The sequence below is a fragment of the Ochotona curzoniae genome, unplaced genomic scaffold, assembly GCF_017591425.1.
Source record: "Ochotona curzoniae isolate NIBS_2020 unplaced genomic scaffold, NIBS_Ocur_1.0 scaffold_461, whole genome shotgun sequence".
Classification (NCBI taxonomy): domain Eukaryota; kingdom Metazoa; phylum Chordata; class Mammalia; order Lagomorpha; family Ochotonidae; genus Ochotona; species Ochotona curzoniae.
The window spans coordinates 10411208-10439136 of record NW_024467120.1 but is presented as its reverse complement, the minus strand read 5'-3'; the positions used below and the strand labels follow the sequence as shown (position 1 = coordinate 10439136).

At 48.3% G+C, this 27929-nt stretch overlaps 1 protein-coding gene across 2 annotated transcripts; it reads right to left on the bottom strand.

The window, feature by feature from the left end:
* Positions 1 to 459: 459 nt before the first annotated feature.
* On the bottom strand, positions 460 to 27929 carry ALDH5A1 (aldehyde dehydrogenase 5 family member A1). Of its 2 annotated transcripts, XM_040967676.1 has the most exons (10): positions 27607 to 27929; positions 22782 to 22865; positions 22193 to 22363; positions 20440 to 20556; positions 18311 to 18454; positions 14044 to 14187; positions 11431 to 11589; positions 8080 to 8249; positions 5236 to 5294; positions 460 to 3729 (listed from the first exon to the last, which is right to left on the bottom strand). In XM_040967676.1, exons 1-10 carry the CDS (start codon positions 27919 to 27921, stop codon positions 3524 to 3526), a joined length of 1569 nt encoding a protein of 522 aa, XP_040823610.1. In that variant the 5' UTR covers positions 27922 to 27929; the 3' UTR covers positions 460 to 3523. The 2 variants fall into 2 exon arrangements, with proteins under 2 accessions (XP_040823610.1, XP_040823611.1); XM_040967677.1 differs by lacking the exon at positions 18311 to 18454.

The following is a 27929-nucleotide window of genomic DNA, read 5'->3' as shown; positions in this document are numbered from 1 at the left end:
ATAACTTTAAAAAGTTAATGTGCAGTTTCCACCAATAATTTGAAGACCAGTATGAAGTAATACTAATGAGATCTAAAAATCAGAGTTTCAGAAAGTTTCTTCCTCAAATTTTTCTGTATTCAAAGATACCTTGAAAAAAACAAAACATGTAATGGATACTAGTGGGATGAATGGAGGAGAGATTGGTGAATTTGAGACAGTTGGAGCACATGCCTGAATTATTGCAGCCACTACTGTGTTCTAGAATATTCTTGGTTGAGTTTCACAAACATCTGCTGAGTGGGAACCATGGGCAGACCCTCCTTTCAATGCTTGGGCACAAATTTCCTATTCTGGCTTCTGGCTCACAGTACCCACCAACAAGCTGCCCTGACGGGAGGAAGTGTAGTTTTCACACAGCTAAACTGGTCAAATGTGGTGTCCTACGAACCCACATGACAACCTAGCAAGAAAAAAAAAATGATACAGCCAGATACCCGAACATATGAACAGGACATTGTTCAGTGTTTATTAATGACACACATACACACACACACAAGCATCTGCCAACACGGGTATGCACAATTGCCAAAAACTAGAAAAATAAGTCATGGGCACATGCTTAAAAACTAGTGTTCTTACGCTTCCTGCTACATTTACACCAAGTCTTAGCCCACAAAGTACAGCCTGAAATCACAGCATATGTTTGATTCAAGTCAAAGGGGACTTAAAATAGCTGCACTTGGGTGAGCCAAACACTGGGATCCAGCCTTCAGAGAAAAGCCATGAGGCATAATTTCAAGTTCGTAGGATGGGTCAACAATGAAACGGATTTGCTTACACAGTGCCCTTGGTCTTGTTTCAAGTAGTCGCACCACAGGCATAAAGGCAGACACACACACAGCACTTCCCAAAAAATCTACTTAAAAGCCACTCAAATGGCTGGGCAACAGCTGTGGCTCAGCTCGCTCAGCAAGAAGCCCTAGTTTAGTGGGACCTACACGTTGAAAAGTGCTTCTTCAAGGCCAAAGGACTCCTGTTAGCTGGTCTTTTCATTTGAGTTATATGGTAACTGCTGGGAAGTTCCTACTGAGAACCCATGGTAGTCACGCATCTACACAGGCATTAGGAAAATAAAATGATGTCTAGCGGAAGTGGGAAGGTCAATCTCACGCCTGGCCTAGGTCAGAGGCTGGGTGCAGATGTTTCCTTCAAGGGGTCAAACACTTTAGGCTTTGCAGGCCACACTGCTGAACTCTGCCAATCCATGTCACATGAAAATTACATGCAAAGATGGTCACACCAATATCCTAACTAAAACAGCCCCTAACAATCCCAGTAAAGGGGTGCTCACTAACTGGGGCCTTCTGCTTCCTTCTCCTTCGACCCTGGTGATTGGCTGATGTAACCCAAGGTGTGGCTGTTTCCCAACAATGTTTTATATATGGACACTGAGATCAGAATTTCATAGCGTTTTCATGTGTCATATAATGCTGCTCTGACTTTTCCCCCCCACACATTTGAAAATACAATTCATAGCTATCGTAGTGGACAAAAACAGATGCAGGCAGGACTTGCCCTGTATGTGGGATGTTGTCAGCCCCTGGTCTCATGAGCCTTTTTCATTTCATGATGTATGTGCGTACATTATATAATATATATATTATATATGTATAATTTAAATCTCATCTATCATAAATGGACACATTAACAAAAACATGTCCATTGAAAAATACTGCTCTTTCTTCCCACACTCTAGAACCATTTCATTAGACAATAAGCTTGTTCCTTTTCAAATTAACTACAAAATTGATCAAGGCTATGGCCCATGAGCCTTTGGTCCTCAATTTAGAGAACAAAATGTGCAAGGAAATTTAAAATTGGCCACTGAGCAACTGGCTTTCAAAGTTTTATTTATTTTTTAAAAATGTGTTTGAAAGTATCTTCTGCACAGCTTAGCATGGGTGTCAGACTCCTAAAAAATAATGTGTGAACATCTGCATTCTTCATAGAAAACAGATGGGCACACCCATATCTTTAGTAATTAGTTATCTAAGAATTATACCAATAGAGAATTGAAATTAAGTTTTTTTTCATGTGGGTATGGGATTCCTGATGGGGCCTGTGCAGTGTCTCTAGAAGGCAGATTTCTGCTTTTCTCTCCTTTGACCTTGGCCATGCGCTGGTATAATCCGGGCTGTGAGGGAGCCAGTTCCAGGCCTGGAAGCTGTCCCTAGGTGCTCGGTACTTGGCAGGCCTTCAGTGACTCAGTGTCCCATGGCTGGAGGAGAGGGGACTTGTAAAAGTGAGAGGGGCTTAGGGGCAGTTGGATTCATCTGCTCCAGAAGGAGAGTGGGGCTTGCATGCTGAGATGGGGGCAGAAGGAGGAATGACCTCTCTGCTTTTGTGGCCAGGAAGTAGAAGACAGGTCTAGAAGAGCCTAGACTTTTCTGGGAAGTTTTCTGAGAGGCAGAGCTGGTCTTGTGTCTTGTGTGGTTTTTGAATGTTGAACTGTACAGATTGTCTAGACAAAAGATACCCAAACTCAAGGCTTCTGCCCCTTTAGGAGGGTGGGCGGCAATTCTGGGAGTTCTTTTCTCTTTTGAGACTACTGTGGCGAGTTTAGGGAAGGGACAGCTCTGCCTCAGGATGTAGAGAGCAAGCTGGATGCAGCAGGCACAGGGTTGGGGTCAGGCAGGTGGACCTGCAGCTTGGTAAGGCCCCTGATGATGTATTGTTTAAGAGGAAGCTAGGTGGGGCTGCTCGTAACACCAAGGTTTCTATCTTTTTGCAAAGTATTCTCACTGTCTCCTGGGCTGACTGCAGCTGTAGGGTTCACCCAGGCCTATGGAAGATGTCCACCTGACACACAAGGCAGCAGGTGCTGAGTCGGTGTGTCCACAGGGACAAGAAGGCTGCTAGGGAAAGGCCCAGGCCCAGGCCTCTGGCACCTGCCTTCATCCCAAGACTCCCTCTGCTGTTCTCTGCTCCAGGTGGATGCCTAGCCCCTGGGGGAAATCAAAAGCAGACACTTAAAGCTGATGAATCCTGCAGAGGAAACACTGTTCCAGGATCACAGTGAAGCACTGCTTCACTCAGAAGCCCAGGCAGCTCTGTGCTGCCTCAGAGGTCTCTAAACCAAAGCTTAACCCTTGCAGTGACACCTCTGAATCTACACCCACCCCTAACCTTACCATGCCCCCAACTCAGCCCTCAGCCACGCTCAGGAGTCTCCCTGGACCCATGAGTGGAGCCTGCAGGACCTGGCTGTGCTCAGGCTTTGCTCTGCAGGCAGATGGGGCATAGCATGGCCTTAGAGTGTCCTACAGGATGCCACCACAGCCACACTGCTTGCACTGGTCCCCAGTTTGGAAAGGGCAGGGGTAGGATTTACACCTGCTGTAGACTACAGGGACTGGGTTAGTTCTAAAACAAAAAAATTCCTAACTCTAACAACCTACAATTTGTTTAACACAATAGGTGACAGGTCCCCATTTATGTGGGCAAGCTTCCTTTTTTTTATTTCCTGAAGAACTGAAGGCTCCTACAAGCCTCCTTGGCACACATACTTGACTTCTAGGTACTCGTCAATGCCATACTTAGAACCCTCTCTCCCAAGGCCAGATTGCTTCACCCCGCCAAAAGGGCACTCCACAGTGGAAATGAGGCCTTCGTTAACGCCAACCATGCCAACTTCCAGTTGCTCTGCTACCCTCCAGATCTGTGCTGGGTCTTGAGAATAAAAATAACCTGTTGTGGGGAAGAAAGGGTATGTTAGGTGGTCCCTCAATGAAGACCTCACGGCCACAGCTGAGGACCCAACTGACACCTGTTCATCGTGGGCCTGGAACCCTCTGGCTTCCTGATCAGCCACTTCTTTATGTGAAACCTCTGGGATTATCTTTCACTTCTGCTTGTCTCTTGCCAGGACTCTCACCATCCTAGAGCAGGATGGTGGGTTAACCTCCCCAGCTTCCACTTCCTGTGGTGTGCTCCAGCTCGCATGCCTTGCTTCACTTTCCACAGACATTTCTGCACAAACCTTTTGGTGACTCCTGACTGTAACACAAGTCAAAAATCCCATAGTGGGCATTCAAACCCGAATGTGGTTTCAATCAGTATTTTCAGCTTTGCCTTCTAATGCTCCAGTCACCCCCCACCTCTCCCAAAGTCACCCACCAAATTCTCCCCACTCTCTTTTGCTTTGCCTCTGATCACCCCAGTCAGAATCTTGCCCATTGTACTGGTTCAAGTCCTAGTTGCTTCACTTCTGCTCCAGTTCCCTGCTGACGACCTGGGAGAAGCATGGAAGCTAGCCCAAGTGTCTGGGCCTCTGAACCCAGGGGATGCTCCTGGATCCTGGTGCCTGGCTGTGGCATTACAGCCATTTAAGGAGTGAACCAGAGGGTAGAAGATAATTTCTGTCTCGCTCACTCTAACTCTGCCTTTCAACTAAATAAATCTTCAAAAGAAAAAAAAAAACCCTTGCCCACAATGTATAACCTAGTCCAGGGCATGGCTTCCTCATGCCATGGCAATGGGAAGAAACGAGCTGTGAACACAGTGTTGTGGGATGCCCGACACATTTGTCTTACTCCAGCCTTATGGGCACAGAGCATGCAGCACAGGGAAAGGGACCCAGGCCATGGGAAGCCTTCCTCATGCTACAAATAGCTCCCAAGGGGCACTTCTCTAGGGCTGTAACTGCATCTTGGAAGTCTTCACACGTTCCTCAGTGTTTTGCTCCCTGTGGGTGCTGATTCGCGATTTTCTCAGGGTTACTAGACATGTACTGTGGTCACCCTGATCATCATCAAACTGGCAGAAGGGCAGCCACTGAGGGGACCCCCTCTCCCTCTGGCACATGTTATCTCACCACTTCCATCTTCCCTGGCACACTCTGCCCTATCTCTGGGCTTCCGTCTCCCCCTTGTTCAGGCTCCAGGATCTGGCACAATGGAAGAAAAAGTACTTGACTGGAATTTCTGGGCATTGAGCCCCCAAAAACACGGGGCTGTGGAGGAGGCTGTGATTTCCATCTAGAACAGTCTGCACTATCTCTTCCCCCCCACTGCGCCCACATGCAGCTCTAACCAGCATGTGTACCATGGGGACGTGAGGAGAGAATAAACACTTGTTCAAAACCCACTGCCACCCAGAGAGCAACAGAACATGCTCCATTGGTGTTCATCAGAACCCTGGGCAGTGTTTTGAGGGCAGAGTCTGGCCTGAGCTAGAATGAGGACGGGCACCCACCTGCTAGCCCCACGTCGGTGGCATTGGCAATGGCGATGGCCTCCTCTTCCGTATCGAACCTGCCAAAGTCAACACAGGGTGTCAATAAAGAAAACCAGCTTTGTTGTCTCCTGATGGGTTGTCCAAATAATGGCTTGGAGTGAGTCAGCTGCCTGAAGAGACCTAGGGGGAGGGTACAGGAGAAAAACACATCTCTCTCTCTGTAGGGCTGAACATTTGCAAATCCACATTGCAAATAGGAAAAAGGCAGGTCAGGAGGCAAGTCGGGAAAAGAATTACAAATCTAGTCCCCTTGCCCCTTGAACGTAAGAGGCATGAGATGACTTCAGAGCGGTCTAACGCGGTGGGGAAACAGCCGCCCGGAGGAGGGGCTCTCCCACTTCCGCCCAGGTGTTCACAAACTACAGTGGCTTTCTGACCTGGAGAGCACCAAATCTCTGGGCTGTCTCTTCTGGTTTATTTCAGGAACAAGATTTGGGTGACATTTTTCTGCTCTAGAACTGGAACCTGGGCAGAAGGTTCCAAGTACTTGTTGCTAACTGCAGGGATCTGCCAGCAGGGGGAGCAGCGGTCTTGCCAACAGCCAGGCCCGGACCCAAGATGGCTTGGTCTGAGACCCTTCCAAGGCCTCGTTCCTCACACCAGCCTCTCTGGAAAAGCCCTTGGTCTCCTGTGGATGTGTTCGAGCAACATTCCAGGTACATAACTTTATAACAAGTTGGAAGTTCTTCTATCAATCCATTTCCGTAGTGGTGAAAAAGCAGGCCTTAGCCAAATGGGGACAAGGCCAGCACAGCATATAATAAGATTTTCTAGTCTCGGACAAGGTGGCACAGCCAGCCCCAGCTTCCAACCTTACCTGTGCCCCTAAGGCTAGAGATACCAGAGTGTAACAGAGAACCACAGCTTAACCAAGCCATGACCAGCGACCAGCACAGGTGGCTGGATCTTCGGAGGAATGACAGCCTTAAGGTGGTCCCCCAGTGCAGGGCAGGAGCCCTCCAGAGCCTGGCAAGGTAGGGCTGCTGTCCTCCGGAATTCCTGGGAATTTCAGATGATTCTGCGTACAGACAGGAATCCCTGGCCCCACGCTCAGTGGCTGTGGAGCTGAACAACAGCCCCAGAATGGCACAGGGAGACCCAGCCAGCACCCTGGCCCCACACGCACTTGTCCAGAGCAAATGCAGGCATGGCCACCAGCTGCCTCTTCTCATTCTACCACAGTAGAGGTAACTGCAAAATACCCAGGGGGCAAAGGATGCCTGGCAGAGGCAGTGCCAGTGATATGGGATTCTGATACAAGAAGCTAAACCTTCGCCCTGCTAATGTCTCAGCAGAAGCACAGAGATCTGAGTTCTGCCCTAACCCCATGGTTGACATTTTAGGCCAAGGCTGTTACAAACTCAAGAGGTTCAAGACAAGGTCATGAAAAAGTTTACAAGACTTCTGAGGACTCCAAGAGAGACAACACATGGCACGACCTATGCTGGAGGAGACAGATAGGGCCTTTTAAAAGCTTGTAGACAATGGAGTTACAAGTTTACTTTGGTGCCCCCAAAATTTCAAAATCATTCATTTCCCTCCACAACACATCTAAACTTTTCTTTATTTGAAAGAACTACAGAGATGGGGAAAGGCAAAAAGAGAGAGAAATCTTCCAAAGAGCTGTAATGGCCCAGGTTGGGCCAGGGTGTAGGCAGGAGCCAGGGACTTCACTTGGGTCTCCCACATGGGTTCTGAGCCTCAAGCACTTGGGTCATCATCTGTTGCTTTCCCAAGCACATTATCAGGGAGCTGGATCAGAACTGGAGCAGCCAGGTCTCGAACCTGTGCCCATATGGGATGCGGGCACTGTAGGTGGAGACTTAACTCATTATGCCACCATGCAAGCCCCTGCTCTGACCTTTTAGAACACCCCTCACATGTGATTTCAACATTTGCTTTTAGAAGTATCAAAATAAGCTTTTAGAAGTATCACAGCCATGCAACTCACTGAAAATATAATGGATAAATATGCACAGCACAAGGAAGAAGAACAGCAAAAACAGCAAGCATCTGTCATGGGGAAGAACCAAGCAGAGATAGGGAGTAGGTCAAAAACAGAAGATTGAGGTAAAGAACATGGCGGCTGGTTGGCTGGGTGGGACAGCAGCACGGGTCTGTGTGACGAAGGCATGGATGAGCTGACGGATGGAGGGAAGTTCCCCCAAACGCACTGGAAAGAGGAGCCATGGAGGAGGGCAGGGGACACAACACTGGACTGGACTAGGAAGCCTGGAAGTGGGTACAAGGAGGGAGGGAACTGGAGAAATAATGACCGAGAATTTCCCAGCACTAAATCAACACTTCGCGAGCTTATGGTGCTACCCAAAAGCTATCACAGCAAAACGCAGGCACACCAGAGCCCATGAGAATCTCTGCAGGTATCCTAAAAGAACAGACCCCTTAGAACTGGATGTCGGAACGCTCAGCAAGGACCCAGGGTATCAGCAGAGAAAGGAGCGAGGCCTGCCGAGTGTCGATCCTGGGATTTGACCCAGGCAGACTGTCACTTGTGTAGCAGAAGACCACAAAAGGACAGAGAGAGCCCGTTTTTGATGGATTCCCAAGAAAGGACTCCGTGACGATGCACTCCGGTAAGAAAAGTGACTTTAGCAGAAGGGGTGTATAGGATAGACACTGTGGTCTAAAGAAATGATTTCAAAACACCAACTCTGCTTTTCCGCTGCCTCTCTGAGCCGCCCACCCCTCACCCTGCCCACAGCACACGCTCCTCAAAATCACACGAGACATTTTCTGGCCAGGTTTCCTTTCTTTCCCATGCTTTCTCCTGAATGATCTTACTTGATCACCGGTGCCAGGGGCCCAAAAGTCTCCTCCTTGGAGCAGAGCATGTCCTGGGTGACGCTGCTGAGCAGGGTGGGCTCGAAGAAGTTTCCCCCGAGGGGGTGCCGCTTTCCGCCAGTCACAATAGTGGCCCCCTTGGAAACGGCATCGCTCACATGTTTTTCCACCTGAAAGACAAGAAAGAGAAGAACGCCTGGGAAGGTCAGAGGAGAATGGTTCCCAAATGATACAGGCCCTTGGGGCATCTTATGGCAGAAAACTGTCATTATCCTTTTTTTGGTTTTTTTTTTTTCCTTAAAGCGCCTGGCTCCTCCTCTCTGAGAGGAACATGCAATGCTTCGGAGGTGATGGGCAGGCAGGTGCGTGTGCAGAGAGGGCCTGATCCCTGCTCTGCGACTCTCCCTCCCGCTGCTGACCCCATGCTTGCTGGATGGTCTCACATCCGTGTCCTCTTTCTCAGCCTGCTGCTCCGTGCTTCTCCTGGGATTTGCTTTCATGGCACTCCGAGGTTAGTTCCAGTTTCTGGATCTCACATCGCCTTCATTCCTGGACTTGACTGTGATTTTGTGCTGATCCAGTCTCCTCAATATGGTCATGCAGGGCATCATGAAGTGTGTGTGTGTTCTGAGAAATGCATCGTTCCAGGGTGACTGTCATGGAAGGTACTGACACACCTAGAGGTACAGCCTACGACACCCTGCTCTGTGTGTGTGTTTGTGTGTGTGTGTGTGTGTGTGTGTGTGGAGGTGGTGCGTGTAGAGCCTGCTGCTCCTGGTGGAGTCGTGAAGGACAGAATACCACAAAATGCAATGTAAGCAAGAGAGAAAATGACGGTCAGGAAATGTGGCAAACATGACTTACATAAGGCTGCTGCTGGCACAATCGCACAGCATACTGCTTTATAAGTAGGAATATACTCAAGTCAATGACAAAAATTTGGCCTAACATTTGATATAGCAATTAAGGTGTCCCTTGGGTCGTCCACATCCAAATAGCGATTGTGTCCCAGCTTCACTTAGATTTATTTATTTTCATTTGAAAGGCAGATTTTACAGAAAGAGAAGGAAAGCCAGAGAGAGATCCTCCATCTGCTGGTCCATTCCCTAGAAGCCACAACAGCTGAAACTGAGCTGATCTGAAACCAGGAACTTCTTCCAGGTCTTCCACATGGGTGCAGGAAACCAAGCATTTGGGCCATCCTTAGCTGCTTTCCCAGACCATAACCAGGGAGTTGGATTAAAAGTGGAGCAGCCAGGACTTGAACTGATGCCCATATGGGAAGCTGGTACCACATTACTACTTATTCTATTTATTTGAAATGTGGAGTAAGAGGGAAGGAAAGACAGAGAGAGAGAGATCTTGCATCTGTTTGTTTATTTCCAGATTGCCACAACTTCCAGGTATGGGCCAGGCCAAAGTCAAAAGCCTGGATTTTCACCTGGGTTTTCTCTTGGCGTGTGGCTGAGGCCCAAGTACTCAGTCATTATCTACTGCGTTCCAAACACACCAGCAAAGAGCGGCATTGGAGCAGCCCACACCTTGATAATGGATACTGGTGTTGCAAGGGGGGTTTAAATTGCCACGCCACAAACACTGGCCCTGATTTATGTTTTTAAAATGCTATTTAACTTGCTTTACAGAGTAGCCCACCCCTTGCCCCTAAATAGAACCTGCTGTACCTGCCTCTTGTCATATTAAATATGAAGTGCAGTGATATTTCCTGGGACACACTTCATGACAACAAGTGGACTAAAGTAGCACAATGTGCTGTTTTTAATCAAGATGTTTTCTACTCAGCTTCTTTCCATGAAATTAGGAAAGTTGTGATTACATTTGTTGATGGTTTAGCACACAGCGCCATCTAGAGGCTACTGTTTGCATTTCACTTTGAGTTGCCCAGTTGCATGCAACTGGCCTCCCTGGGACATCTTGCAGGTCAAAGCCTGGAACCCACTACAGCTAAACACCCATATCCTTAAAGGAAACTTTGGCATCTGTGGTCATCACAGGCACGCGGGGGGAGCTGAGAGCCACTTTTCGGGACTTAAGCCACAGATGGCCGAAACCCTAGTCATTAAACAGACAAGCACCCCTGGTCAGTTCTTGGGGGTTCAAAGTCACTTATAAGATGCTAATGGTCCCAAAATGAACCTTAATGCATGCTACCTAGAGAAGTCTAAGGAAAAACCAGGACTGCACTTGAACTTGGCCAAACCTGGATACTTCCCAGCAGGAAGCTGATTGCCTGTGGATTGGCTGGGCTGGCCATGAGCGTGAGTGTGATCCCCAGGCTGCAGGGAGGTGGAGCAGAGTCACACTGTGCTTCCTACTCAAGCCCTGGCTTGGTGCTGGCTTGATTTTAGGTCCTCGGTTCACCTGGGGCTGGCTGCACCTGCTCCCTGCACCCACTCTGCTCTCTTCTCCTCCTTTTTCCCCACACACATTCCCCAGCTGCCAGTGTCCACCAGATTCAAAACACTGTTAAACACTGTTAAACTCCTTGCTATTTGTAGAGACTTATCTAGGGAACATATGGGATATTTGGCATTACCTTAAGTTCTTTTTAGGACTCTAAAAAAAGGATGATATTTTTAAAAAGATGATTTTAAAAGCAATACGACAAAGAAAGAAATCTCCCTTGGGTAGCAGCCTAGATGGTAATATATTTCTTTTCTTTTTTCAACAAAGAGAGCCCTCCCCGGCCTGTTTATGGCAGCTGTGTGTCTTTCTGTAACAATGCTGCTTTTCTTTCTTTAATTCTAGCTCTCACATAGAAGGAACAGCATGCAACATTTGTCTTTCTGTGTAGGGCTTGATGCCCCTCTAGTTTCAACCATTTGCTGCAAATGTAGAATGCCATTCTCCCTTTTGAATAACTGAAGAACGTTTCATTGTGTGTCCATAAGTGAATGCAACATTCACCTGAGGATGGACACTGATATGGCCGTTGTGAATAGTGCGGCTAATAAGCAGGTAACTCTGTGATACAAGGGATTCATGTCTTTTGGGCATATGCCAGGTAATGGGATCATGGGTCATGTGGCAGGTCTATTTCTTATTTTTACGGCATCTCTACATCCACAGTGTCTATACTGATTTACATTCCTGCCAGCTGTATAGGGGTGCTCCTTTCTCCACATCACTGCCTTGCTGTGATCCTCAGGCATGCTTCCAGGTCAATTAGTCATCCATGTGACACACAGATGTACCCAGGGATTCAATCCACCTGCCGCCCTGTTTTCTCTATGGCCTCAACAGGTGCCTTGTCACAGTGTTTGTTGTTGTTGTTTTGCTTAGGTAAGCTTTAGATATCAAACTTGTGAAGCTAATCCAACACAATGAACTGACCTTTTCAACTGCTTTCTCATTAATCAGTGGGCCTTGAGTGGTGGCCGCCTCAAATCCGTTGCCCACATGGAGAGTTTTCTTCATGGCCTCCACAAATCTTTTGACGAAGGCATCATGGATACCCCTTTGCACCAAGAACCGGTTTGAGCAAACACAAGTCTGGAGAGGAGACAAAACAAACCCACAGAATCAGTTTCTCAAAAGCTGCTGACCCAGCCACAGAACGTGAGGCAGCCCTAGCTCTCTGTGCAAACACCTCCCCAGGTGGCCTGTCAGATGTCCACGCTGACCCTGGGCGGGGAGGCTAGAGGGAGGACGATCCTTTCCAACTGCTGTCCATCTGTGGTTTAACAAGTTGGCTTGTCTAAGTCTGTGCAAAACAAACCTCACCCAACCCCGACTTCCACTGCAATGCAAACAGAGAAACGATGGCTTGAAACCCTTAAGAGAGACAGTGGGGACTTAAAAGAGCAGAGGCTGGAAGGAATGAGGTCAAACTTGACCTTCCATCCTTTACCGGAAGCCTTCCAAATGTCTGTGAGGTTGTAACACACACAGGACCCTTCCTACACATCAGCCTAAACTACCAAAGAGACCCTGGCTTTTTCTTCTCATTATGTCTACTTAGAACTAGTGTATTGACATTGTAAAACATAACCTCATTATGGGAAATGAAGTAAATGATGAATTTACTGCTTGTCTTGCTTTAAAATCATGTTTTCCAGGTTGAAACAGGTGTGTGCACTTCTTGTACTGTGCATTCCCTCTCTCCCTCCCTCCCTGCTTCCATCCCTGCCTCCATCCCTCCCTGCTTCCCTCCCTCCCTTCCTTCCTTCCATTGATTTGAAAGGCAGAATAAGATAGATTTAAATCCACTGGAGCATTCCCCAAAGGCCCAGACCACCTGGGGCTGGTCCAGTCCCAAGGTAGGAGCCTGGAATTCCATCAGGGTCTTCCACTTGTTTGGCAGGTGCCCAAGTACTTGGTTCACCTTCCACTCCCCTCCCAGGCATATCAGCAAGAAACACAGCAGTTGAGACTCAAACTCATTCTCTGATCATGTCAGTGTCTCATGTGGCAGCTTAACTTGCGGTGCCACGATGCCAGTCCCCTGTGTACTTTTATTGGCTGAAAGCCACAGACCTCAAGGGTATAGATTTACAGCATAACACCAAGGGTTGTAAATAGTGACATTTTGTGTTGGTAAAATGAACCGTACCTATTTCTGAAAAGAAACAAATACGCTTACTAAAGTTATGTGAAAAGGGAGGATTAGTTACTGAAGGCCAAAATAAGGAGGAAAACCACCCCCCACAACACACTTATTTTGTTTCTACAGGGCATTTAAAATTGTTAGTTGGTGGTGCTTTTAAGGCAAAGTCACCAGGATCTTAGTAACAGGACAGTAGGGAGATAGGACCTTTGGCTCTTAGCACTGCTTCTTCAGCAGAGCTGGGACAAGAGCCAAGCCTGAGAGCCCACCACTATCACTTAGCCTTTTGCAAGTTGCCATTGCCTCAGAATGTCCCTCCCAGGTTAAATGCTGCAGGGTTTTCTATTTATTTATTTATTTATTTATTTAAGATTTACTTATTTTCTTGGAAAGGCAGATATACAGAGAGAAGGAGAGAGAGAAAGATCGTCCATCTACTGGTTCACCCCCTAAGTGGCTGCAATGGCCAGAGCTGAGCCTGTCCGAAGCCAGGAGCCAGGAGACTCTTCCAGGCCTCCCATGTGAGTGCAGGGTCCCAAGGCTTTGGACCATCCTCCACTGCTTTCCCAGGCCACAAGCAGGGAGTCAGATGGGAAGTAGAACAGCTGGGACATTCCATAAGGAATCCCTGGTACATACAAGGCGAGGTTTAGCTACTGGGCCATCGTGTCATGCCCAACTGCAGGGTTTTCTATGCAGATGGGATCTCAGCTCCTTCCCCCTGAGAGCCTGGGCATGCCAGGCATGCCCACTGCCACCAGCCAGGTCCTCACCCATCGCTCTGCTGGCCCAAGTATGTCTCTGGGACATACAGATTTACAGTGTTTCTAGGCACCACCCCTAGTACCTTCGCCTTCCCAGCTTCTTGTCCTTAAGACTGCAGACCCCAGATCCTAGCTGTTCAGGGCTGTTTTGTATCTGAGGAGACAACAGCAAGTCAGCAGAGAAAAGCTTAATGAGGGAACATTCTGTGAGTACGGTAACCCCTCTGAGCCATCTTATCCACGGAACCTGAGAATCCAGAGAATTCGGTTTCAAAGGGTATCCTGGACCCAACCTCCTGTGGCTGCTGAGGGCTCACCATCACCCTGTTGGGAGGGTATGGAGAATAAAAGAAAACAATTGGATGAAAATCTTGTGCTGTTCTGGATATAGCTATAATCAAAGACTCTGTCTTACCTCTCTTTGGATTATCCAAGCTCAGCATCGCCCCTAGCATATAAGAAGGCATTTACTGAGGATTGGCTGAGTGAGTGAATGAATGAAGAATGAACAGTGGTTGGGATCCACAAGATTCTCTTTAAGACACGCTAGGGCATTGGAGGTTGCTGGCTCTTTGTAAAACATATACAGAGGTACACACAAGAAACCCAAACCTGGCAGGTCTCCACAGCACTCACCTGCCCAGTGTTCCTGAATTTCGAGGCCAGGGCTCCTGTTACGGCCTGCTCCACATCGGCGCTGTCGAACACGATGAAGGGAGCGAGGCCACCCAGCTCCATGGAGACCCTTTTCACAGAACGGGCTGCATGGCCCAAGAGGATCTGTGGGCAGAGAAGTGAGGGCTGTGAGTGCTGAACCAGCCACCAAGATCCCGACCTTTCAGTGAACAAAGCAGGCCAGGTGGAGGGGGTGACACTTCGCATTTAAAAAGGGAGAAATGAGAATAAGAATATATGTCTATGCAATTCTGACTTGCAAAAACTTAATAGAAAATGCACATTGTGAAAAAAAAAAACCGCATGAGTTTCAGACATTGTTTTGTACCGCAGGAAGCTTCTCTTTGACTTCAAGTTCCCAGGAACTTTGTGAAGCACCCTTGTCTCTTGTTTAATGAAGAAATCCTACAAGACACTAGAGTAATTATTTAACAGGTATGGGGGAAGGAGTCAGGGGTGGGTAAGTGGGACTTCAAAGTAAATATGTTAACAGGTGTTCACACATGTTGATTTCAGAGCCATAGTAAGTGTACTTCTCATTCAAAAATTATGAACAGGCCTTTTAGCACCGTAGAGAGATGTGGGAGTAGAACTGCCCATGATTCCACCGCTGGGGACAGGCCAACGTGTACATATTTGGAATCTGGCCACATTGGTTCATGTATACAGCTGCCCCTCCATGTCTCTAAGGTTCAATACTCACAGTATAAACCAACTGTGGATAGAATCTAGTTGAAAAAAAGAAGTACTTTTGTTCTTGTGCTAAACTATACAGTATAACATTTTAAATTATATTATGCATTATAAGTCACTTTGAGATTATTTAAATTTGATGGGAGAATGCACAGACAAATATGACACCATGTTACCTAGAGCAGCATTCATAGACTTTGGTATCTGCAGGGACCCTGGAAGCAGACCCTCATGCATAAGGAGGGACAACCATGTGTACTTTTTAACAAAAGAGAACAGCATTGCATAATTAAAGCATTAGAAGCAGCTTTTATCTTCCCATTTTACTACATGTCTGCAACACCTCAACATGTCCCTGAGACTTCATATCTTGCTGCTTCTGTGTTAACACCATAACACGAAGATCCTCTTATGTCCAGCACATGTAGTTCTAGAACATTGTATTCCTGTGTAGTATTTCATTCCATAATTGTTCCACAATCGATTCGCCCAGCCCCCAACCATGGGACTGCTTCCACTTACTTGCTTTTACAAACAATGCTGCAATTATTCCTTCAGGGTGTATTTGTTTTTGTTAAGTTGCTGGCTCAGTGTAGAACCCTAGGCTGTTAGTGCATGTAAGACATGTGTGGCCTGAGAAGGTGGCTCAGGGACCTTCACTGGCTTCTAACAGCACTGTAGGTCATTGCTCAGCCCTGGCTGCAGGGAAGATGGAAGCTCTTGAGATAGTTCAGATTAAACAGATCAGTGTTGCTCTAGGAAACCAGTCCCTAAGTCACAGATTTTGTAACAGGTTCCTGGGTGAACATTCAGAATGGTTGACAGTGGATCTGTATATGCCCAGAAATTAATATTCCAGGCATCAGATAGCAGCCAGGAGCTTCTCCCTAAATGTCACTATTCAACAAAGGAATACAAGTTTTAATATTAGAAATCTTTCTTTATGGGACTTAACAGAACTGTTCAATTTGGGATTTTTAAGCAATGTCACCTGCCATGGCTTTCTCCCGCATCTGCTTCACTGAAAAGCAGATCTTCCCTGTCAGGTCACTTGATCTTGCTGTCCCTGTGCCATCTGCTTGTCCACCTGTGCTTTCTCTGGGAGCTTCCCTATGAGCAGGGCTCACCCTGCCTTTGACCTACCATGACCTCAGAGTCATGAGCTCGCTCCTGCTGCCTCAAAAGCCACCTGTCAGCCTCTGCTCTCTCCCTCTCTCTCTCTCTCTCTCTCTCTCTCTCTCTCTCTCTCTCTTTCTCTCTCTCTCCCTCCCTCTCTCTGGTGATCACCTGAGGATCTCAGCCTCCTAAGACAGAACATGATTGGTCTGGTCCATGCTGCTATGCATGGCCACTGTCCCAGTTCACTGCCAGTCTAGAGATTCTCTTTCCCTGAAGGCCAGTGCCCACTCTTGGAGCAGTTCTCAGTGCAGAAGAAATGGGGTGTCATGTGTCCTAAATCACTCAACAGGGCCCTGCAGAAGGGGGTGAGGGCAGGGAATGCATCTCCAGAACAGGTTCCCTTCTTGTGCTCGGCCGCAAGGCTGAATTTTCAGCTCAGACCACAACCTTGGCTTCTGGGAAGCCCAGCTTGGGAGAAGCCTGTGCCGTGCAGGTTCTTGCTCCTGCTCTTGTCACTCTTCCCTTTAAGTCACCAGGCAGATCCTAGTCTGGGGTGGACAGGGGCATGGCTGGTCCTGGCAGGTATCTACTCTCCTGTGCTAAGGCCAGAAGCCAGCTTCTTCCAGGTCTGCCACATGGTACAAGCGCCTAAGGAATTGGGCCACCTTCTGCTGCTTTCTCAGGTGCATTAGCAGGTAGCCAGATCAGAAGTGGAGCAGCCAGGATTTGAACCGGTGCCCATGTGGGATGCCAGCATCATAGGCATAGGTCTAGTCTGCTAACCTGCAGCATCAACTTCAGAGGTGCCTGTTTTGATGTGAATGAGTGGTGGGGCTCCAAAGTGCCGCATCCTGAGCAGGAGAGATGGCAAACTCCAGCATGATTATGGGGAGTTCCAACAAGGGCACTGCTGCCTACTGCTTCCTATGGTTTCTAAAAGTGACCACCCTATCGCACAGACTTTCAGATTACCATGACTTGCTGTGCATGTGTTTAGATTGAAAATATGCAGGTGTATGTAGGTGGATACATACAAAGTAGCAGGCATACATATATAACCTGCTAGGGGGAAGCCCCTTCAATGGGGCTTCTCTTCCAAACATGGAAAAAAAATTATTTAATTGTATCTGAAATGTAGAGAGAATATCTCTCCCATCTTCTGAGACTTTCATTTATTTTTTCTTTGAAGAGTCAGATTTACACACACACACACACACACACACACAGACAGAGAATGAATCAAGAGATCATTCATCCACTGATTCACTCTCCAAATGGCTATAATGGCCAGAGCTGGGCCAGTCTGAAGCCAGGAATCTGGAGCTACTTCCAGTCTCCCAAGTGGGTGCAGGGGTCCAAGCACTGGGGCCATCCTTTGCTGCTTTTCCAGGCACACTAGCAGAGAGCTGGATTAGAAGTGGAGCAGCCAAGACATGGATAGGTACCCATATGGGATGCTGGCACCTCTGTAATATCAGCTATACCATGGCCCCAGGACTCAAGTATTAGAACCATCATTGATGCCTTTCAGGGTGCCAGAACCAACCAGGAAGCTGACCCCAGGCACTGCAATGTGGGATGTGAGTGTCCCAAGTAACAGCTTAAACATTACACAGAGCATTGAAAAACATCTACTTATAGGCACTTAATCAAGGTGTAAGGAAAAAACTTCAAAATTAAAAGCAAAAAAAAAAAAAATCTAAAAGGCCTTCCCATTTTTGCATGTTCATATGAAATAAATTTTTGTTCACTTGTAAGACATCCATTTCAACATCAACCATGTATTTCTAGAAACCCAAATTCCAGCTTATGAAATTGCTGTGCAATGAACAGCTTCCAGCCACTTCACGTACAATAAATGATGGGAAAATAGTTAGGGGTCGGGGTTTGTGACATAGCACATTAAGCTGCTGGCACAGGTTGGCCCCAGCTGCTCTGCATCTAATCCAGCACCCTGCTAATACTCTTGGGAAAGTAGCCTGGGTGCCCCAACTGCTTGGGTCCCTGCAGGTGAGAGACTTGGATGAGGCTCCTGGCTCCTGACTTCTGTCTAGCCCACTCCCAGTTACTGTAGTCAGTTTGTGGAATGAACCAAAGGATGGAAGATCACTGCTTTCCCCGCTGTGTTCTTTCCTCCTTCCTCTCTCTCTCTGTAATCCTACCTTTCAAATAAATGAGTTTTAAAAAATAAAATGGGAAGATAGTGAGGCCCTCACAGCCTCTCAGAACTGTCAGGCAGGTGGGACTGCCATAGCAAAACATCACCCACACATCTCCGGAGGATGACCCAGCAGAGTATGGATGACACTTGTGAGAATCTGGCCAAAATGGAGCTGGCAGTGAAAAATTGCTGTGCTGCTGTATAAAGAGGAGCCACTAGAGCAGCACTTGTTTTCTTGGAGACATAGTCGCGTACCTTTCCTGTCGCTGTTGAGCCAGTGAAGGAAATTTTGGACACCAGTGGATCGGTGCAAAGAGCTTCCCCCACGTCCTTGGCCTTGCTCCGAGAGCAGGGAATGACATTGTACACGCCGGGAGGAATTCCCGCCCGATTGGCAAGCTAGAAAGAGAAACAGCCGAAATGTGGTCACAAATCACCAAACCAAGAAAAATAAATAGACACTTAGCTCAAAATGCAATGGGCAAACTTAAATCCACATGGGTGACAGAATCTGAGTACAACTGCAAACGAAGTAAGTTGCTTATTAATTCTAAGGTGATACTGTGATGTTGCACATCATTAAATAGAGTAGGAGTTTCATTGCCACATACTGCTTAAAAGAAACAAAACCACCAAAGCTCTAATTTTTTTTTTCCCCCAAGAAAGAGGAGGTTCCAAGAACGGTCCTTTGATTCCCCTGTAGACTCAGGGGCTGGACAGTGTGAAGGATTACTTAGTGAGCATCTACTGTGTGCAGGGCAGTGTTGCAAAAACCTTCAGTTTTGTATGGGTCATGACCCAGGATGAGGATGAAAGAAGGGGGGCGTGGAAGGAAGAACCCAGCGGAGAGCGACACAGTCAGCCTCCCCTAGCTGCCTGTGACAAGGAAGCTCCCCAAACCACAAATCTCAAGTGGGTGGGGCTACACTGCCCACAGGAATGGGACCTGTGTGACAGGAAGCAGGACAGCCACACCAGGCTGAGACAACGCCCAGAGCCCACAGGTGTTCACGGGCTTGATAACAGAGAACCCAACCAGCCCAGTGCCATTCAAGGACCTGATAACAGAGAGCTCCAAACAGCCCACAGGTGTGCATGTGGCCCCGCGTCAGAGAGCAGCCATGGTGGAAGGTGAGGCAGGGCCGCATGGAAGCCAGGGCACCTCCCAGAACACCCCAACAAGAAAACATGAGAAACTTCATGAGGCGGAGAGGCTGCCTGTCCCCAGCCTCCTGCTAAGCCTTCAGAAAGCATAACTTCCCATGGGAACAGTCCTCATGCTCAGAAAATACAGATGTCAGATTCTACACGGAGTGGTTAAGGTCCCTGCAGATAAAGTCACCTGTCCGAGGCATGGCACAAGGGAAGACCAAACAGGGGATTTCAGTGTGACGCAAGGGATGAGAAACACACAGCATCTGGACACACAGAACCCATCGGAGTTAGAGAAACTCGACCAGCAGCTGAAGGAATACAGGAAAGAGCAAGAAAGGGAAAAGGAAGGTAAATTTACAAAACAGAGCTGAGATGAAAAGGAAGTGAAATAAAATGACAAAAGGATTCAATCCATGGAAACTCAGAGTTGCTGAGGAAGGAAATCCAACCAAAGAAGAAATGGAAACTTCCTGTAGCTTAGAAAAATAATAATCCAAAAAATTGAAACTGCATATTGAACGAGTCCACTGCATGTCTGCAGCATTAGCTCAAAGCAGGGGTACGGGCTTTGATGAAAGAGGACGCATCAGTGTCAGTTCATAAACCGAAAAACACTGCAGAGGCAAGAGGCCAACTGGAGGTGGAGCTGAGCATAGAGTAAGTAGGTGGATGAATCCTGCAAATTTTCTGTAAAAATAAAGCACAAAGAAGCAAGTCCTGGGGGTGCCTGGAGGATCAGGGGAAGCCTCCAGAAGGAAAAGAAGGATCAAATCAGGATGGCCAGAGCCAGAGGTGAGTGAGGCGTTCTAGAATAACGGACATGATCAGAAAATCATCAGAGGTGACACCTTGCAGGGCCACTGTGGTTATCTTGGACTTTACCCTGTGTGTCGTTAGAGGCCATGCAAGGGTTTGAGACGAAGCAATAACAAGCTCAACCTAGATGCAGACTCTAGTCGGAACGAGAGCACTGGAGAGAGGTTTCGGACATGGAAGAAACATCCATACAGCAGTGTCCATCTAATAAAGAGGACATAAGGACAACATTTTCAGGCTGGCCTAATAATGTATATCAGAGAATCTTTTCACAGAAAGAGCAAGACTGTTACACAATACCCTTGTGGCAGGAGATGCCAGCAGAGACCTAGGCCCCAGAACTGTTCCTACTTTGGTTTACAAAGCCAGTTTTGACTTGGTTAGCTACGCAATATCAGGGAAGGGAGGCTTACCTCTGCCAGGGCCAGCGCAGAGAAGGGCGTGTCCTCAGCAGGTTTCACCACCACAGTGCAGCCGGCTGCCAGGGCGGCCCCAACCTTGCGGGTGATCATGGCGCTGGGGAAGTTCCACTAGGATCCGGAGAGAGAGGAAGCCTGTGAGGAGTGGGCTCCCTCCCCAGTCCACAGGATGGCCGGTCGAGCAGTCAGTCCACAACCCCTCTTGTCTAACCTGCTCTCCACTTCACAGGTGAGCCTTCAGAACACCTGTGCCTACTGATTAGAGATGGGGGCTCAGAGTGACATGGAACACTTTCAGAAAACACAGTGCAAAATCCTTTAGAACAATGCTCAGCCAACTTTGTTTTGCAAAAGACCAGATAGTGTTTTAGGGTTTGTAGGTGGCATGGCCTCTATCACATTGACTCAACTTTGTATTGTGGAAGCTGCCATGGATGGTTAAGCTCCCAAATGGGCTTCTGGGAGAAAATATTAGCAATGATTAGAAAACAGCAGTCTGTCACTTGCTTCCCTCTACATACGTATAGGTATCCATAGGCACATGTATCATGTATCTTTTTTTTTTTAAATAAACCCTTTTTTTTTTAGATTTATTTTTATTATTTTTTTATTGGAAAGGTGGATATACAGAGAGGAGAGACAGAGAGGAAGATCTTCCGTCCGATAATTCACTCCCCAAGTGAGCCACAACGGGCGATGCTATGCCGATCCGAAGCCAGGAGCCTCTTCCGGGTCTCCCACGCGGGTGCAGGGTCCCAAAGCTTTGGGCTGTCCTCGACCACTTTCCCAGACCACAAGCAGGGAGCTGGAAGGGAAGCGGGGCTGCCGGGATTAGAACTGGCGCCCATATGGGATCCCGGGCGTGCAAGGCGAGGACTTAACCACTTGCGCCACCGCGCCGGGCCCAGGCACATGTATCTTTATCCTAACAGTAAAATACTGTTTGGCAATTGACAATAATACTTATTCTACATCACTCATTGCTGCAAGCATTTTAAAATTATAACTATCACAGCTCAATGAATTTCTCATTATCCTCTTTTGCAAGTTTGGGAAAATGGAGACAGCACAGGGAAGCAACGTGCCCACGGCCATACAACCAATAAAAACAGCGAACTCTGAGTTAAAACGAAGCAAATCTAAGCAGTGAGAATGCCACCTGTCACCATGCTGAGTAGGAAGTACAGCAGACGGGAGACCAGCTGGTGAGACTGGAGAGGGTTACTATGGGCCTGCTGAAGGTGGGTCCAGGAGGGGCTAAGGGAGGATGCTGGGAGCCCACGAGTATCCTGCAGCCCCCATGCAGGCAGGCACAGCATCTCACTTCTAGGCCTTCTGACTTCTGGACACTGGCCCAGTGACCGCTGGCAGGGGCACCAATGCTGCTGTTGCTCGGTGTCAAGTAAGCATACACTTTCCTCGAAACCATCACATCATACATAGACTATTCATCATCACATATGAAGTTCTTTATAAAATGCTAAGTGACAGATCTTTTCAGTGGTACGAGGCAGTGCCAAGGCAGAAGAGCCCCCAGCTTGCTTCCCTGGTTCAGCTGCTTCCACATGCATGAGCAAACCCTCTCTCACCATCTTCACACCTAGAAGGCCAGGGACACACCTCTGCAGCCAGAGACGGAATCAGGAAACCCAGGTCAGGTGACAAGGCTCACAGACTGAGCGCACCTGCTCAATCAGAAGAAGAAATTGACTCTGGACCCTGGGATGGCGCAGCTTCCGTCACGTACCGGCGTGATGATGGCGGCCACACCCATGGGTTGCTTGAGAACCAGGGCCCGCCTTTCCTTGGAGGGGGTAGCGATGATGTCTCCATAAATGCGCCGGGCTTCTTCTGAAAACCATTCCAGGAACTGGGCTGAATACAGGATTTCTCCCTGTGCCTCCTTCAGTGGCTTGCCCTGCAAGAAACCAGAAAAGGGCACTTCTCTTACCATCTCCTACAAAAAGCTCAACTTGTTCTTTTTGTTCTGGGCTGCAAGGAAAGGCAAAAAAAAAAAAAAAACTTCTCCCAAGGCAAAATGCTCAGGGCAGGTGAGAAGCTTCTACCCTGGATGTGGGTCTCCGAAAGCAGCACCATGGATGAGAGACAAGTGTGGCTGTGCCACCAAACCCAGGAGGGTCATCTGTATCCTCAGTACATTCACGAATCAGGAGATGTCTGTAACTTCATCTTCTAGTGTTTTTCTTTCCCCCCTCTCCTCCCATATGTGTCCACGGTATAAAATAATTTCTTACAGTTATTGGGCTCTCCCAGAAACTTAAATCCAGGAATTCTCAGCCAGCTGTACTAATAGCTAGCCAGGCCCCTGCACTTACACTCTCGGCTGTGATAAGCTTGGCAAGGTCGTCCTTATTTTGTATCATTAAATTGTACCACTCCCGAAGTAACGAACTCCTCTCCTGAAAAAGAAGGTAGATAGGTCATAAAACATGAACAGTAAGACTACTCACCTTCATGGTGAGTTAAGTTGGCATGATGTTTAAGTTCAGGTGTCAGTGTAACTAAACACTGTGGTGAACACCCAGCCTTCAAAATCATTTGATCTGTTGGCCCTACCGAGGCAACTGCAGGCTGGACCCGAAACTCGATAGATAAATCGATGGCAAGCATATCTCTAAGTGGATCATTCTGCATGGCCTGCACATGAAGCTGTAAACATCCAGGCAACCCTTGGCAGAAACAAACTTTCTACCCCCGACCTAAGGGATGCCCAGCAATTCACCAAACCTCATTCCTGGGTGTGTCTGGGAGAGGGGCCTATGCACCAGGGCACTGAGTAAGACAACGCTCTCACCATAGGTGTGGGCCTCAGCCAATCTGTTAGGGACAGAATAGAGCAAAAAGGCTGAAAAGGGCAGGTTGGTTCCCTCTCTGTGAGCAAACATAGCCACTGTCTCTTGACCTTGAGCCACAGGCCCCAGACCCTGGGCTTACAGACTTGGCCTGGGCTCACTTCCCCTCCTTCCTCTGGGATTTCCTGACTTCATCTGCAGACAGACTCCGTTATGGTGCAGACCCATGTCTCACAGGGATATGTACGCAAAAAGGTGCTTCAACATTTTTATGGGAAAATAGAATTAGAAGATGTTTATTTTGGTGCCAAAAGGTTTTGAAACCCATGTAGTCTCTCTTAGTATGCATTTTCTATGTATATGTGGATTTCCAATTTTTATGAATAACATTACACATACTTTTAAATTCTATTTTCTATGGATTTTTGAGGCATCCTGTGTATCTTATTGGTTCTGTTTCTCTAGAGAACCCTGATTAATATGCCTGTAGCCACATGACACATGCATTAACTGCTCTTCTTCATATATATATACATATATATATATATATATATTTAAGAATTATTTGAGAGGCAGAGTGACACAGAAAGATCTTCCATCTGCTGGTTCGCTCCCCAAATGGCTGTCATGGCTGGGGTTGTGCAGGCAGAAGCCAGAAGTCTGGAACTCCATCCAGGTCCCCTACACGGGTGTCAGGGACCCAAGTACTTGGGCCATCTTCTACTGTTTTTCCCAGTGCATTAGCAGGAAACAAGTTTGGAAGTTGAGCAGTCAGGACTCATACCCATGGTCCAAAAGGGGATTCAGCCAAGAAGCAAGTGGTACTTAGCCCACTGGTCCTCAGCACTGGCCTCTTGGCTGTTCTCTAATAAGCATTAACAGGCATGAAGGGGTAAACCGAGCTAAAATCCGTAAAAGCACTCAGTGGAAATGGTATAATTGTCCATTATTGTAAATAAGATCTTCACCACAGAAGTGTGTAGTTCACTAGTGTTAATTATGACTTGGCATTGTGGTGAAATATACATGACATACACATTACCATTGTCAGTTTTAAGTCATTACCCTTGTCACTTTTAAGCGTACAGTTCAAGGGCGCTAAGTACACTCACAGTGTTGTGCAGCCATCACCACCCTTAACCTCTGGAACTTTTTCATCTAAAAGCTCTGTGCCAGCCAACCAACCACTCCCCAGGCCCGGGCCCCCAAGTCATGGCTACCATGCTGCTTCCTGTCTCCGTGTGTCACTTAGGGGCTGTAGTGTTTCACTCAACAATTAGGTCCTAGGTCAGCGGTGTCCTATGGGAGCTAGTGAGACCTAAGAATGTATTTCTCACACATAAGAGGGCCTGGCCACAACAGTGTGTGTGTGCTTAAGGCCACTGAGCTGTCCACCTGTAAGGCATTACAAAGGCAAATTGTTGTGTGCAATTTACTATTCCCAAAGGATAGTTTTTAAAATGCACAAATTAATATTATTCACAATATTATGGAAGAAATGGTTTCTAAAACTTTTTTTAAAAAATTCATCAATGTAAAACCATTAAAAAAAAAAAGAACCGAGTTGGAGGACCCAGGAGGGACCACCTAGGGGCCTTGTCAAGAGAGATGCCCCCAGAACTCCAGTCTCTGAGTGTGAGTTTCCAGGCCAGGCAGAGCCTGCAGCTTACCCTGAGAACGGCAGTAAGTTCCCCTGTTTACCCTCGCTCCATACACTGCTGGAGAAGAACCTGCCGACCACAGGCCAGGGCATAGCAGGTTATTCTGGGCAAGAGAGGAAATACTGGACTCTAAGAGGCACAAATACTAGCGAGGACTTCATAGGAAACACAGAATTCAAAGGTAAGTGCATCTGGTACCAAAACACTTGGAAATAATACACATTTTTCATGAACTTTTGAAGACCCCCCTCATTGTTCCCTCCTCTGAGAAAGGAGAAGCAGAGTAACTTCCAGGCTGAACACAGAAGCCAGGAATCACCCAGGTATGCAAACAGCTGGGCTTTTCAGAGGGCACAGAGTTGTCATAAAAGGAAGCTTCGACACAAACACAGAGCTAGGCAGGAAAGACACTGCAAGGAGACACAGGGAGAAAACGGCTGCTACCAGCCAAGGCAGGGTGGGAACAGACCCTCCCCTCACGGCCTCAGAAGGAACCAACCTCGTTGATGCTTTCATGCCAGGATTTACCCTCCTGACCTGTGACAACTGTCGCTCAAGCCACCAAGTTGGCAGCATTTTGTTACAATGGCTGCAGGAAATTCAGGAGTATGGGGTTACTACACGTGGAAAACATGGCAAATGCAGCCCTCCTGTGTGTCCCAGCTCAGCAGCATGGCACATGGGAGAAAGACCCCAGGTGCTGCACTGCCCAGCATTGCCAGACAGGATCAAACTACACAGGGTGAACACAGGAAAGATCCAAGTTCACACTCCCAGCCAGGGTGTTACACACACACACACACTTTTCACTGTCATCAAGCTAAGAGATCTTAAGGGGTGACCGCAGGCTGGGGCATCTGCAGAGCCTGTGTGATGTGGACGGTGAAAGAGTCATGCCAGCCCTCCCTCACTTGGCCAGTAGGAAAGGAAGGATGCTGATTGACCTCTGCCAGTCCTCCAGGCCACAGCATGAATCAGAATCAGTAAAGCCCTGGTAGTGCCAGGAATGGTACTCAGCTGTGGAAGGAACACTAATGATGCTCAAAGATGACTGCACTCAAACCTGGAACCCATCGACTGGGTTACTGTACCTGGCAAAGGGACCCCAGAGATGGGATGGATGAGGATCTTGAGTGGGAGGATGTCCTTGTCAACAAGGCCCACCCTGATAGGGGCTGATGGATCTCCCACCCCCCAACTGACAGATCCAAGTCCTAACCCCAGGACTTCAGCATGTGGCTGGATTTGTAGACAGGCTCTTAAGCAGTTAAGCTAAATGAGGTCACTGGGTGTGCACTAATAGGACGGTCTTCCTGTGAGGCAAGGGCTGGGCGTTGGAACAATAGCTGAGATGTTGCTTGGGATGCCCAGCGCCCACAGGAAGTACCTGGACCGAGTGCTACCTCCACTCCCCATTCCAGCTTCCTGCTAATGTGCATCCTAGCAGGAGGAAGCAGGTGCTGGCTTACGTACTTGGGTCTCTGACACACACATGGGAGACCTACCATTAGTTCCTGACTCCCAGGTTCCACCTGACCCAGCCCAAGTGTGGCAGCCATTTGGGAGAGTAAATGATTCTCTCTCTGCCTCTCAACTAAGTGAAATTTTACTATCAACATTTTAGTATTAAACATTAATGTTTAATATTAATATTTTGATATTTAATGTTTTATTAATAGTTAATCTTAAAAATATTAAGCAGCTAGGAGCCAAGTGGCAGTTCTCAGAGGCAGCCAAACCCATGGTGCCTTAGCCTGGGATTCTCAGCTTCCAGCAATCTGAAGCTGTAAGGCTGTTGACTGAGCAGGGCTGCCTACAGTACTGTGTGTGGCACACCTGACCACCTGGTCCATCCTGCACCTTGCCCCTTCCCTGTGGCTCCACCCTCTCCCCTTGCTTCTCCTTTCTTCTTGCTATGGTAACCATCCCTCTGAGATACAGAGTTTCTTAGGTATGATGCTTATGTGTATAGTTTGGGTCTCAGCCCTGTTCCCCAGCCCACGTGAGCTCCTGACGGACAGAGTTTTTCTGCTGTCCACGCTCATGTATTCCGGGCACCCCCCCCCCCCCAGAGGGCACTGGCACATGGCAGGTACTCCGTATACAGCTGAGACTTGAAGCGGTGCTAAGACTCTGGTACTTGTCGCAGATCACTAGACATTATCTTCAGAAGGACTTTGAAGATCAGAAAAAGATGTCCTTGGGCTGACTCCAGGTGTCACGGAATAGATGGAGGGAGGAAATGTCTTGAATAGCTTTATTCTGATTCCAGCCTCCTCATCTGAATGAGCCCTTACACCCACCCCGATTCTCTGCTACTCTCAGTAAATGGCATCGTCCCTCCATTCAGGCAGAAAACCTGGAGGTTTCCTGGGCAGGTTCCTTTCGCTACAGCAGGAAGCCCCCATGCCTCTCGCTTTCCGTGGCGCCGGCGCCTACACACGCATGCGCTCAGCACTACTTGCGTCCTGCACCCCCTGCTGGACTGCACACTTCGGGAGGCTGGAGGGCCGGTCTGGTGTCCGGCGCCCGCCACACGCTAGGCACCGGGTCATGCTCCAAACTTGTGTGTGGATCGTCTCCTTTCTCACGTGGTGCTCTGCCTTTCTGCTGCTTTCACTTTGGGACAAAGCCCTCTCTGTTCCCGGCCCGGCTAGCCCTTGTCCCCTACCCCGGCGCGTTCTCACCTTGGCCGAGACCCCCCTCCAGCTGCGGAAAGCCTCATAGGCGGCGCGCACCGCAGCACGGGCCTCGGGCACCCCGCAGTCCGCCACCGAGCCCAGAGTGGCGCCGCTGGCAGGGTCGTGCACCGGGAAGGTGGCGGCGACTGGGAGCCAGCGGCCGCCTACGAAGCTGTCGGTGCGCAGCAGCTCGGCGGAGAGGTCGGCCAGGCCCCCGGCGTAGCCGCGGAGCTGAGTCGTGCTGGCAGCCAGCCTCCGGCAGCCGGTGCGCGGGCGGAGGCGCAGGGCGCCGCAGCACCGCAGCCAAGAGCAGGTCGCCATGGTCCGGG

Bases quoted from the DNA above. Each gene is read 5' to 3' on its own strand.
- ALDH5A1 (XM_040967676.1), bottom strand. From the start codon at position 27,921: ATGGCGACCTGCTCTTGGCTGCGGTGCTGCGGCGCCCTGCGCCTCCGC. The intron at 22,364-22,781 runs GTAAGTGCAGGG...GGTTTCTTGCAG, and splicing joins AGCTTATCACAGCCGAGAGT to GGCAAGCCACTGAAGGAGGC. The intron at 14,188-18,310 runs GTACGCGACTAT...CTCTGCCCACAG, and splicing joins GCTCAACAGCGACAGGAAAG to ATCCTCTTGGGCCATGCAGC.